The sequence below is a fragment of the Phaseolus vulgaris genome, chromosome 11 (assembly GCF_000499845.2).
Source record: "Phaseolus vulgaris cultivar G19833 chromosome 11, P. vulgaris v2.0, whole genome shotgun sequence".
Taxonomy (NCBI): Eukaryota; Viridiplantae; Streptophyta; class Magnoliopsida; order Fabales; family Fabaceae; genus Phaseolus; species Phaseolus vulgaris.
Window position 1 is genome coordinate 24,934,957 of NC_023749.2, and position 12,344 is coordinate 24,947,300.

General features: G+C 36.6%; 1 protein-coding gene and 1 long non-coding RNA gene across 2 annotated transcripts; one reads left to right on the forward strand and one right to left on the reverse strand.

Moving 5' to 3' along the window:
• The first annotated feature begins 4,669 nt into the window (after positions 1-4,669).
• LOC137824641 (uncharacterized) lies at positions 4,670-5,683 on the forward strand. Its single transcript, XR_011083274.1, has 5 exons — positions 4,670-4,904; positions 4,997-5,070; positions 5,155-5,248; positions 5,332-5,363; positions 5,472-5,683. It is a non-coding gene; the product is annotated as an uncharacterized lncRNA (long non-coding RNA).
• Positions 5,684-8,782: 3,099 nt separating this feature from the next.
• Positions 8,783-12,344, reverse strand: LOC137829062 (ADP,ATP carrier protein 3, mitochondrial-like). Its single transcript, XM_068635860.1, has 4 exons — positions 12,132-12,344; positions 10,402-10,869; positions 9,483-9,854; positions 8,783-9,260 (listed from the first exon to the last, which is right to left on the reverse strand). The coding sequence occupies exons 2-4, from the start codon at positions 10,846-10,848 to the stop codon at positions 8,964-8,966; spliced, it is 1,116 nt and encodes a 371-aa protein (XP_068491961.1). The 5' UTR covers positions 10,849-10,869; positions 12,132-12,344; the 3' UTR covers positions 8,783-8,963.

Sequence of the window (12,344 nt, forward strand, 5' to 3'; positions counted from 1 at the left end):
AGTTGTTTATGATGCATTGTGGCCTTTCTTTCTTGTTTATTGTGACACATGATGCAACGACCTTTCTCAGAGAATTTTCTGAGTAAAGGTCGTGTGTGCGAATAATTACAATTGGCAAATAAATCGACCTTCCTTGTGAAGTCGTCCTACAGGTAAAGTTGCATAGATGCCTCATCCAGACCAGCACTGAATAAGTCGGGCTAACTCGACGTGAAATTAATCACTCGAATCTAGATGCTCTGTGGGATGAGTAAAGTTGCATAGATAAATCACTTGATCCGATACAGAATAAGTCGGGCTAAATTGGCGCGTAAGTAAACACCTGAGTCTAAGCGCTCTGTGGGGTAAGTGAAGTTGCATAGATAAGCCATCCAGTTTGACACATGGTAAGTCAGGCTAACTCGGTGTGTGAAGCAGTACTTGGCGAGATCAAGGTAGGATACCCCTGGATGTGCCACATTTGAGCACTAGCTTGTAGGGGCTATGGAAAACGGTTCAGCAAAGGGTTAGTTTTATTAAACTCTGATTATCTTTTTTATCCCATGATGGGAAAAGTTAGCACCAGTGATAAGTTGTTTGATTGACATACTTAAACGCGTGCACATTAGTATAAGTTACTTAAATTAGTCGAGATTTATTATGGCATGCATTTGCAAAGCTTTAAGGCATTCTTATATGACAAGATAATTGCAGTAAAGTGAAATAAGTTAATAATAAAGATACAAGTACGAAAGGTGCCGACAATTAATAATTACAGAGCATTTGGCTTCCTATTTTTCTACAACTTGTCCATCTACCACCTTTTTGCCCGGTCCAAGCTGGGAATAGTCCAAGTCCAGGTACAAGCTTTAGGCTTTCTCGATGGAAACCTTGAACCCTACCAAGAGGGCTTGAGCAGTTTCTCCCTTGCAGACTTTGATCTCGTTGGCAAAGAACTTGTCCTTCTGGACTAGTTCTTGTTGCAGATTGGTAAGTTGATCTTTCTGCTCTACCAGGCGAGCAGCTTGTTCGACGGCCTCTTTTGTTTTGTCTGCTAGGAGCTTCTAAGTTTGTTGGTGGAAAGCGTGGAGGTTCTGAATTTTCTGTTGCAGGCTCGCCACCTTTTGATGAAGATCTTGATCCTCACGAATTAATGCTTCAGTGGCAGCTTCCTGACTTTGCAGTTTCTTTGCAGCCAAGCAGCTTGTGGCCAGAGTTTGCCCAAACTGATTTATGGCTTCTTGTATCAGATGGTGACCCCCATGAACCATCATTCTCTCCTCATCCTCGGGACGTAGCAAGGAGTCCTCCAAGTAAGAGGTGATGTCGATGTCAAGGTCCCATAATCCTTTCCTCCCTGAGCTCTTCGCGTCCCCTTCGAGGTTTGACATTATGGAGGAATGTTGGAGGGTTGTGGAGGAGAAGCAGTGTTAGAAGCAGCCTGACCACGGGAAGGAGAGGGCACAGGGGTAGCAATGCGGTCCCTTCCTCTTTTCCTAGTAATGACAAAGCCTGAGGCGGTGTCCTCGTCATCTTCAGAGGATGTAGAGGTGACTACTGCCTTCAATGGCATTTGGCTAGCCACTTTGCCCTTCGTGGCCATGTTCAACAGGTCCTCCTTGTTGAAGCGCGCCAACATTTTTTCTGCAAAGAAATAAAGGGAGAACCAGTTACATTTTATAAAGATGAAACTTACACTACAAAAAAATGTGTAAAAAATGGCGGTTTTAATATAGCGGTTATTAATAACCGCCACAAATTTCAGCATAATACGTCATTTCATTAACCGCCACAATTAGCTTTCAAATTATGTCATTTTTAGCTGTCATAATTTTCTTTTAGAGAAAACTTTTTATTCCTTTATTCTTATATTTACATTTTTAACTTGATTTAAAAATCCTTCAGATTTTCACTTGAAAATTGATTTTCTTTTTGAAAACTTAAGAAAATAATTTTTTTTTGAATTTCAGTTTGGAAAAACCCTAACTCCTAACACTCATCACTCTCGTCCCTCTCTCTGCCTCACATGAACCCTAACCCTAACGCTCTCACGAACCCGCGCTCTCTGCCTCCACACGAACCTAGCGCTCTTCGCCTCAACACGAACCCTAGCACTCTCTGCCTCTACACGGAACCGATTTGAAGGTAATTAACCTGTTGTGCATTCCTTATACTTATGATAGTTTGTCATTGTTAAATCTAGTTTTTCATATGCTGCTTTGTCCTTTACATTTTAGGTTTTATGCAATGAACCCTAACACTCTCTTCCTCCACACGAACCCGCGCTCTCTGCCTCCACACGAACCCGCGCATCATTCTTCTTGTTGAGATGTTGCAGGTAACATGAATGTCAGCTCCTCCTGTGGTTTCTATGGTCATATAATTTTTAGTCTGTCTGTGTCTGGTTGTGAAATTGGAGGAAGCGGAAGCGGACGACGGCGAGCCAAACAGGCATATCCGAGTGTCGTCCGATGCAGCCAAGTACTCCTCGCAGGCAGTTGCGAGTCCGTTGTTCCCTGGGGTTGAGAAGCTCTTGTCGTTGTTCAAGGATTCTTGCAAGGAGCTGCTTGAGCTTCGGAAAGAGGTTTTCCTTCCTCTACCGATTGGTAATTTTAAATTTTTTTGGGAATTTAATTTGTTTAAGCTCTTGATTTTATTGTTGTTGTGTTTTGGTTGGAAGATTGATGGGAGACTCTACAATCTTAAGAAAGATGTCTCAGTTCAAGACTCTAAGCATCGAAAGACACTTTCTGAGGTGAGTCTCGAATCTACTTGGTTTGTGTTATGCTAAAATTTGCAATTGTTCTTGCTGAGCATTTGGATCAATGGGTGTGAGGTTGTTGTAGGTTAATTGGTCTTCTAGAGTTTGAGCCTTAGGTATATTTTGGTTGCAGAGGAAGAACTTTATCGTTCACGGTAGTCATATTAAACATGGTCTCAAACCAAAATAAATTGCAATATAGTAATTATTTCTTTTAAAAATTACATTTGTTAGTTCTAAGCTCCTTCTTTTGTGCTTTATTATTTTGCTTTTTTCAGAATGAAGATCTTTTATACCTTGCTATCTAACTAGGTCAGAATAATAATGAGCTTTATTATTATGTTTTATGTTTTATGTTTTATTGGTAGATCAATTCCTCCTTTGTCTTTGAAATATAATCCCAGCGAGAAACAACTAGTCAAACAATTGAGTTGATAAAAGTATTTCAGTTTATTCGTGTGGTTTTTACCATTATTCATGTTAGGAAAGTTTACCAATGGTTGGTTATTTCTGCAGTATTTAATGGAGTTCAATAGCAGCCCATGTGATTTGATGGAGCTTTCACCTCTTTTTTCTGATGATAGCCATGTTGCTGAGGCTGCTTCGGTTGCCCAGAAATTACGTAAGAATTGATATGCCTTTTAATTTATATAATGCTTTAACCTAATTATGTCAACACTATGCTAATATTGTTTATTTTCAAGGTCATTTGCTGAAGAAGATATTGGAAGACATGGAATACCTGTTCCATCAGCTATGGGAAATGCAACTGCTAGCAGAGGCTTAGAAGTTGCAGTTGCTAATTTGCAGGAATACTGCAATGGTAAATTTTTTTTTTTATGAAAAACAGGGACATGTTTATTCAATAACTTACATTGAAATAACTTTAATTTATTCAATACATTTGGACTAACTTCTTTTCTTTTTTTAAGTCTCGATTTTGTTTCAAAGTAAATGAAGATTTGGCTAAAAGAGATGTTATTTGTTGTGAGCATTGGTGAAGCTTGTGTTTCCTGGAATCCTTTATTTTATATGCATATTCTTGTTGATTTTATGGCTATTAAGAGTCATACTTTTTGTTTTAGAAAATTCTTAATGTTTATATGTAACTTGATTGTGGAAATAAATCAATGGTAAATATATCAAGATAACTAGATATTTTAGAGACTAGTTTGCTAGTGATATCTTTTTAAGTTCAACCTCTTTTCCCTCTGTAGGTTTTCTTTCATTGGCTAGAATTTTTTATTTTTTTTTTTTTGGTTTTGTTTTTTGGTTTTTAGTTTCAATCCCTTGGATTATAAATTATTGATGTTTGTATAGCTAGGTAAAGCATGAAATAAACAACCGTTCAACTCTCATAATTGCTTAGATGCTCCTTTTCTCTTTACTTTGTTGATCTTATTATCTGCTCCATCCCCTATGCACTGGTTCCTTTTGCAGCTAATTGATGAAACAGTAGGAGAAGTAAAGGTTGAGCTGATATGAAGTTAGTTGCTGAGATTTGGAGCCATGATTTTGGGAAAATACAATGCATCAAAGGAAGGCAAAAGCAGAGATGGCCAAACATTCAGATGCTTTTATCACCTTACCAAGTTAGCATGAACTGATATTGCAATTTTTTTAAGGCAAAGATATTTTAAATTCCTTATTTAGTTAAATCCTTCATTTCTTCTTTGTATGGATATTTTTTGTGGGCACATGTGTATGATGTAATATACCTCATGCAAATGGAGTTGCTAGTATGGAATTGGAAAGTGAATGGACACAAGATATGCCTTAAGTCTTCTAGAGATGTATTGTCTATTAGCTATTTGAAATTATTGTGAATGGAGTTTACTCTTATTTTTCCATCTAATATCAGTTTTTATTCTTTATGGACTTCCAATGATTTTGTAAATTAGTCAATTAATGTTATTCGGAAGGGTGAAATGGTTTAGTATTTTTCTTAGCATCAATGTGAGAACTTAATGTTGTTAATGCTAAATTGTTCATCTTTTCTTTGTTCTAACCCCATGCATGTGCATCCCTTGAACCCAACTATCAACCTCCTGTGACATTTGTTGTAGTTCAAAAGCGTCATCACCCAAGACTCTTTGCTAGCAACCATCATGACAAGAGTTCTGTTGACAAGAGTGTGTTGACAAGAGTGGCAACATATTGCCTGGTATTTACTTTAGTTCACTATTTGGTGCCATATCCTTTAAAGAAACTTGTTTAACTATGGTGGTAAATAATTTTACTTATAAAATATTGCAGACACAATTGTTGATTTTAAAATCTGCCATCCAACAGAGTTTGACTTTTATCTTCATAGCCATGCTAGAATACAGGTGAGATCTTTTACTCTTTTTGCTCATAACTTGTAATTTTATGTTAAATTACATCCTCACTGATGTAAACCATGTGTTACACAGGGTACAAGCCGTCCTGCTCACTATCACGTGTTGTGGGTGAAAACAATTTTACTGCAAATGCTTTGCAAACTCTTACTAACAACCTTTTCTACACGTAAGTTCGTTTGCGTTGCTTTTCAAATTCCCATGTTCCCATTTTTAGACAGGATACTAAATTTGATGTTTTTGTTTTGTTAGATATGCTAGATGCACTCGATCTGTTTCCATTGGTGAGTTCCCCCTTCTTATGTCTTGTTTAATGGACTCTTAATGTTACTTTTACATATATTCATTACTGTAATATTCAAATTCATTTACTTAAAAATTATTTATTTCAGGTATCAGACATTAGAAGTGGTGCTCCATCACCTAATCAAATAATAGAATCAAGTGGTGGAAGCAAAACTGATTAAGAATATGTATTTTAATTTTAAACTTGATTAGGGATGTATGAACTTTTGAACAATTATGTGTGTAATTTTAAACTTGATTAGGGATGTATGAACTTTTTATGTGTTTTAATTTTCATTTACATATAAACTTTTGAACATTATTATGTGTGCTTTAATATTCAATGAAATAAATGGATGATTATAACTTTATACATTATTTTATTTTATTATGAAAAAGTGGTGGTTAATTTTTATAATTGTATGAAACAGATTATAAATGTGGTTAAATTTTATAATTGTATAAAATAGATTATAAAAAGATTAAAAAAAATGGTGGTTAAATTTTATAATTGTATAAAACAGATTATAAAAAAGATTATAAAAAGTGGTGGTTAAATGTTATTTATTCAGAATTAAAATTACGTCAGTTAAAAACGTCACTACTTACTTATGTTATGGCGCCAGAATCTTCTTCAATGAATGTAAATTGCGACAATTATAACTGACACTACTTACATATAAAAACCGCCACTATTTACACTATGTTTAAAGTGGCGGGTGTTGCAGCGGGTAGACTAAAACCGCCACATTAAACTTTGTGGCGGTTATAAACGCCAGTTTATACGAAAATAACCGCCACAATATACACATTTTTTTGTAGTGTTACTCTCTAATGCTAGAGGAAAAAGATGTACCAGTGTATCTCTTTAAAGAGTTTAGGACAAACTCCTTGGCCAGAAGGTAAGCAGTATCAAAGACAACTTGGAGGCTAGATAAAAATTTTCAAACCTCCTAGTCAACGGAAGCTAAATCTTCTAAGCGCCGAGTGACATTGAAGTTAGGTTCTTGGATCCAATACAATGGGAATCCATCTAGAAGGTCGGGATACCACTTGTTTGCATGAACCTTTAGAAAGTGGCCTTTGAAATTTTTATAAGAAGATTGGAAGAGGGTAAGAATTCCCCTTCCGAGAACACCATTCAAAGACACCCAAAGTTAACGGCCTAATTTCTTGGCCTAAAAGAAGTGAAGGAAGACGTCAACAGAGGGTGAGATGCCGAGTTGGGAGTAGAGGATGGAGAAAGCTCGGACAAATGCCCAACTATTGGGGTATAGTTGGGCAGGAGCCACGTTGAGCTTAGTTAATAGTCCTTTTTCAAAGATAGACAAGAGGGAGGCGTAGAAGGACCATTTTAACGATGGTGGCATAAAAATAACAAAAGGGTTTGTCAGGAGATGTGGATTCGTCGCAACATACGGGCTCATCTACTCTACAAGGTTCTAGGTTTATCCAATCATCTTCCCTACCGAAGTGGCAACAACTCTTCCTAAGATTTATAATTTTCTCATGGAAAGTGAAAGAAGAGGTTTCGGAAAGAAGGTTTTGGGGTGCCCAGGGGTACAAGGATTTGTAATCCATGGCGGGTTGCATCCAGACATAAACACAAACAGCATACGAAAGGCAACACAAACCAAGCAAAATACAGAAGCAAACAGGACAGACAGCATTTCAGAATTTGCACAGATACGAATATCATATACAATAATCATACAGATATACACGTCAATAGATGAGTTATGAAGTAACTTCAAACAGAACAGGTATTGCAGGTGATCGTCAACGAAGATTAGTTAAAAGGAAATACCTGGTAAAATCACGAAGAAGAGGTTTCGTTGATGGAGCGCGAGTGCAGAGAAGCAAGGAGTTCATGAGGAAGCAGGAAGAAGGCTTCAATAGTGTGAATGATGAAACAATGAGGCGCTAAAACGAGTTTTTAAGTGAATGGGGAATACAAAACGTTAAGGGTTTTCCACCGTTAATGGTAAGCCACGTGTACGCATAAGTTTAAATACGACAAAGTGTCATGTCAAAGACACTTCGTGCGTCGCGCCTCACCTACCCTCTGAGAAACCGTCACATCAGTTGCCAGGGTACTCAAAGACTCTTCGCTTAGCCAAGCTCAGCTCGAACCTGGGGGCCTTGTGTACTGGGTAGGAGTTCGGTCTTCGGCCTCGGACTGGTTACAACTCGGTTCTGGGGGGCAGAGGTCAGCTCAGCAGTAGGACGTGTGTCAAGGTCATGATGTTGGCCCAATTTACTTATTGGGCCCAAAACCCATAATAAAGTTGTTATGTGTTAAGAACCAGTTGCATGTGCTTATAGATAAATGCATATAGATATATGTGTGTTTGTTATTATTACGTATAAATTTGTTTTGTTGCATGTTTGTTATGTGCATTTATAACAAAATGTTAGCCAGCGGTTTAGCACCTGAAGATCATTGGTGTCTGTGGTAGGTGGTTTTTTCTCTTAGAGATAAAAGATTGATGTGTTTATTTTCAATTAAGATTTTTTTTCTCTTAAGTGAGAGTTGTTGCATATGCGGTTATAAAAGGGGCCTTGGATCCCCGGTGAAGGTACGCTGTTTTTGCACACTAAACTAAGAATTGTTACTTTTGTGAGTCCTTACTGACTTGAGCGTCGGAGTATAATCAACAAGTAGGGTGTCCTCTGTCACAACGAAGTCACACTTCAATGCAACAGGGAGACACGAGTCAATACCCAGCTCAAGCAGATCCAAAAGGAGGCGTCCAACCCAGTCAACTCGACAGGAGAGTACTACTAGTAAATGGTTACAAATGGATAAAAATGATGTTAAGAAACTTTGGTGAAAAAAAAAAAGAATGATTTACTTTGGTGAAAAAAAAAAGAATGAATTGATTGAAGATAAAACAAAATCATCTTGATTTGATTTTAATTGGTTTGCCACTTAGCCAAGTTTGAAAGGTTTGGTGAAAATATTAAGTAATCATGAATTGGTTTGGACTTAAGTATTATTCGTGCAAAAAATAATGAAATTTTGACTAAAAAGTTTTTTAACCGTACTAATAGAAAATAACCACAAATGAATAAAAAGATGATGTTAGGAAAATTTTGTGAAAAAACAAAAGTCATTATGAGTTGGTGTCACACTTAAACAATTTAAGTACAAAGAATAATAAAATTTTAACTCCAAAGAATTTTGAACCCTATGAAAAGCAACCATAAATAGATAAAAGATAAATTTAAAAATATTTGGTAAAAAAGCAAAATCATCTTGAAAGAAAAGGTTGATAATATGATATAAGATTTTATTAAATATTAATTGTTTCTTATTATGGTATATCTTCTTTAGTAAAAAAAAGGAGCATTCAGTCCATAAATATAGCGCAAACTATTAACAACTTTCATGGGACACAGTCACATGTCATCACACTAGCAATCAAGACACTAGTCTTATTTTCTCAACCAAAATGAAGATTTTTTGTTCACAAAACTGTGATTTCTAAGTTTCACGGTCCTAAATTTGGAAAATATCAAATACCAATATTTTCATTCAAAATTATTCCATATCATATGGGGAAACATAATTGTCCGAGGAAATTGTCGTCATCATTTTAACCGCCGCCAGAGCCGTATTTCTTTCCGAACAGAACAAGCTGCAACTTATCATAACCAGCAAGCACACCAGCACCTGCAACAGCACGCAATATGTTTGCACCAGCACCTTTGAAGAGTGATTTGGTACCTTCTTTTGCCACGATTGTTTGGAATGCATGCAAAGAGCTATTATACTTCACAGCTTCTCCAGAAGTCATCATCATCCTTCTACGCACAGTGTCAATAGGATAGGAAGCCAAACCAGCACCAATTGTTATTCCCCATCCCAAAAGGAAACTAGCAAAGAAACTATCCTGTTAACAATGAGAGTACCGTTGTAAGTAAACATAAAAATAAATCACGACAAAAAAGGAGCACAACTCAGAAGTACAAATTCCAAGATTTAGAACTAGGCAGTCACAATGTATAATACATACAGGAAATAGGTATTCAAATTGAAATGAGCCGAAGATTAGTATTATTAACTTAAGAAAATACAAATTAAAAATACCATGACATTCGAATTGTTTACATACCTGCATTCCACCAACCAAAACAACTGGTTTCAAAGAATCATACATTCCGAAGTAAAGACCACGGTACACTATAATTCCAACGCATGAAATGTTGAAACCACGGTAAAGGCCAGCAATGCCATCAGACTTGATGGTTTTCCTGTACACATCAATCATGCCATTAAACTGCCTCTCACCACCCTTCTTTGCAGCCTTTGCATCGTTAGCCAAACGGGTACGGGCATAATCCAAAGAATAGACAAATAAGAGAGAAGAAGCCCCAGCAGCCCCACCAGATGCCAAATTTCCAGCAAACCACTTCCAGTAGCCATCTTTGTCCTTTTTGAAGTTAAAAAGCCTCTTGAAGTAGTCCTTAAAAGCAAAGTTTAGAGCCTGGAAGAAAAAGGAGAATATTAGATATTTCAGATATGATATAGAGAAAAGGATAAAACATATACTTTGTCAACAGATGTAAACATCAAGAAAGACATGACTAGATATCTAGATCTTTGCCCTTGAAAAATATAAGCTAATCTAGAAATACGATAGTGCAACAGGACATGACTACTGGAAAAAAGTGATGACAAATGAACAGCCATAAGATTGCAAATAGACGTCTGTTCTGACTGTGACACAGCACACATCTAGAGGGGACTCTCGTGATACAGAAACAGGAGCAAGACTGAATGTTTTGCGTGAGTGTGTATGTGTGTGAAATTCAAACAAATACAGGCAATGTAAAAGACCAATCAAGCATTGCCAACAAGGGACTGTCAAGACAATAAAATCAGATGTCACATGTTTTAGTACAGGTATAACCTATAGTTCTAAAACTGTCTATACTTGGGAGGAAAAAGTACTACTACCACATGCATAGGCAAAAATATAATGAAGGCAGACATCTCTAGAACTACTTAATCTTTGTAAGTTTGATCTTCACCTGAGTAGGGAAGTATCTGATAACATTAGCAGTATTGCCTCTCCAAAGAGCAATCACACCCTCATCCTTCATGGTTCGAGCAAAACAATCACCAATTCCCTTGTATGGTTCAGATAACCGACCACTTTTGATCATTTCATCCTGATTTTGAATAAGCAATTTGACTCTCTCAATTGGAGCAGCAGCTGTCTTTGATACAGCAGCAGATACTCCGCCCATCAGAAAATCCACCATGAAAGCACCTGGTCCTTTCTCTGCTGGAGCATGCGCAGTAATTGGAGATACAGATGACAAGGCAGCCAACCCAGAAGAGTGCAGTCCTCCATTGAAGCAAGAACCAGTTGCAGAATAATTCCTGGAGTGAAAGTTGGGGCTAAGCCTGGAGACCAGGTAAGACTGTCCAGCTAGCTTCTGAACAACTGATGGATGCTCCAGTCCATCAGCCATGATTGCAGTCTAGATGGCAACCTGCGAACATTCACCCATACCAATAAGCCATAGATTCAACAATACCAGAGTTAAAACAAATTCTTACTAAAATGCCACTTTGAAAGAAAACCAAATGTATTTGTATTTGAAGTACTGTACACCTAAGATCTAATACAAACTTAGCAAATCCGACTACAATTACACACACCATGTGGGTGCGGGCTTATAATTCAGTAAAGTTTTTATTTCAAGAAACCCAGCCCATTAAACCCAGAGTTAAGAGCTACCAGCCCACATTAGGTTTTAAGATTTCTTGTTTCCCCATTGTAATGTTTCACATCCACATTTATCGCTCCACTACCCTTTTGTGCATACAACTCCCAGAGATTCTACAACGTCGAAATATTTTTGTTCCTTTCCTTGGTTAATTTTCTTCCTCCCTTTTGGTTTTTGCGTTAAAATATGCATATGAATTATATTCTAATGATTTTTTTAGCAGTTTTCCGAGAGCATGTAGGCCTTTATAGCCTGCAGGTTTTGTGGAAACTTTTTATGTGGCATGGGTTAAAAGGGCGTGTACCCTGCTCTATTTTTAAGTAGTTGGATCAAGAGGGGGTGTGAAATTGATCCAAATATTTATGCTATGCGTTTTGTAAAAAGCATTTCCAATGAAGGTTGCTTATAAATAAGAATATCATTATATATACACCTATATATAAAGAAAATTATTTACATATGTAGGATCTAAACTAAAATAATAGTTTTAGTTTTAAGCAATTTTTATTGAGGATACTCTAAATAACTATATCTTTGTTAGCTCTATCGATAACAATTATGCACTGGTTTCCAAATGTACACAAATTTTTCAAAAGTACTTTTAACCATAAATATTTCACTCTTATTTTTCAATATCTCTTAGATCGAATAAACAAAAAAAAATAAAAAATAAAAACATTTAAAAAATTCTTAATATAACTTTTTAATTACAATTATTTAATAAAGAATTAGATTATTTTTCAAAAATTACAAAAATATGAACACACGTGTGAGCCTGTATTTTCGCTGGTACAATAGAGAGGGCATATGTGCTCAAATGTAAACTTCAAAGTAAGGAATACAGTTTTCGATCTCCAACAGGCTAAAGGAGAAGATCGCATAGCAAATCGAGTATTATTAAATATCACAGAGGAACTAACTACACAGAAAAAATTAACAGAAAACATGCGGAAAAAAAAAAGTACAATCGATGAGAATAATGGAGAAAATAGCAGACAACAGAAGAAGAAGAAGAATGGCAATACCTGAAGAGAGGGTACGTGAGAGAAGGGGAGAGAAAAAGAGTGAGACTATAAGAGTATAAATGGGAGCACGGAACCAGATGCATTAGGGTTTTACATAATGACGCATTTGCCCTTAACTATTTTCTTTTTGTCTTCGACCATTTTCTTTTGGCGGAAAAAACTGAGGAGCGTCTGCGCCCGAGAGATACTCTCTCAAATTTTGTCCACTGCGCT

Coding starts and splice junctions, on each gene's coding strand:
- LOC137829062 (XM_068635860.1), bottom strand. CDS start 10,848: ATGGCTGATGGACTGGAGCATCCATCAGTTGTTCAGAAGCTAGCTGGA. Junction 9,855..10,401: donor TCAGATACTTCCCTACTCAG/GTGAAGATCAAA, acceptor TTTTTCTTCCAG/GCTCTAAACTTTGCTTTTAA. Junction 9,261..9,482: donor TTTTGGTTGGTGGAATGCAG/GTATGTAAACAA, acceptor CATTGTTAACAG/GATAGTTTCTTTGCTAGTTT.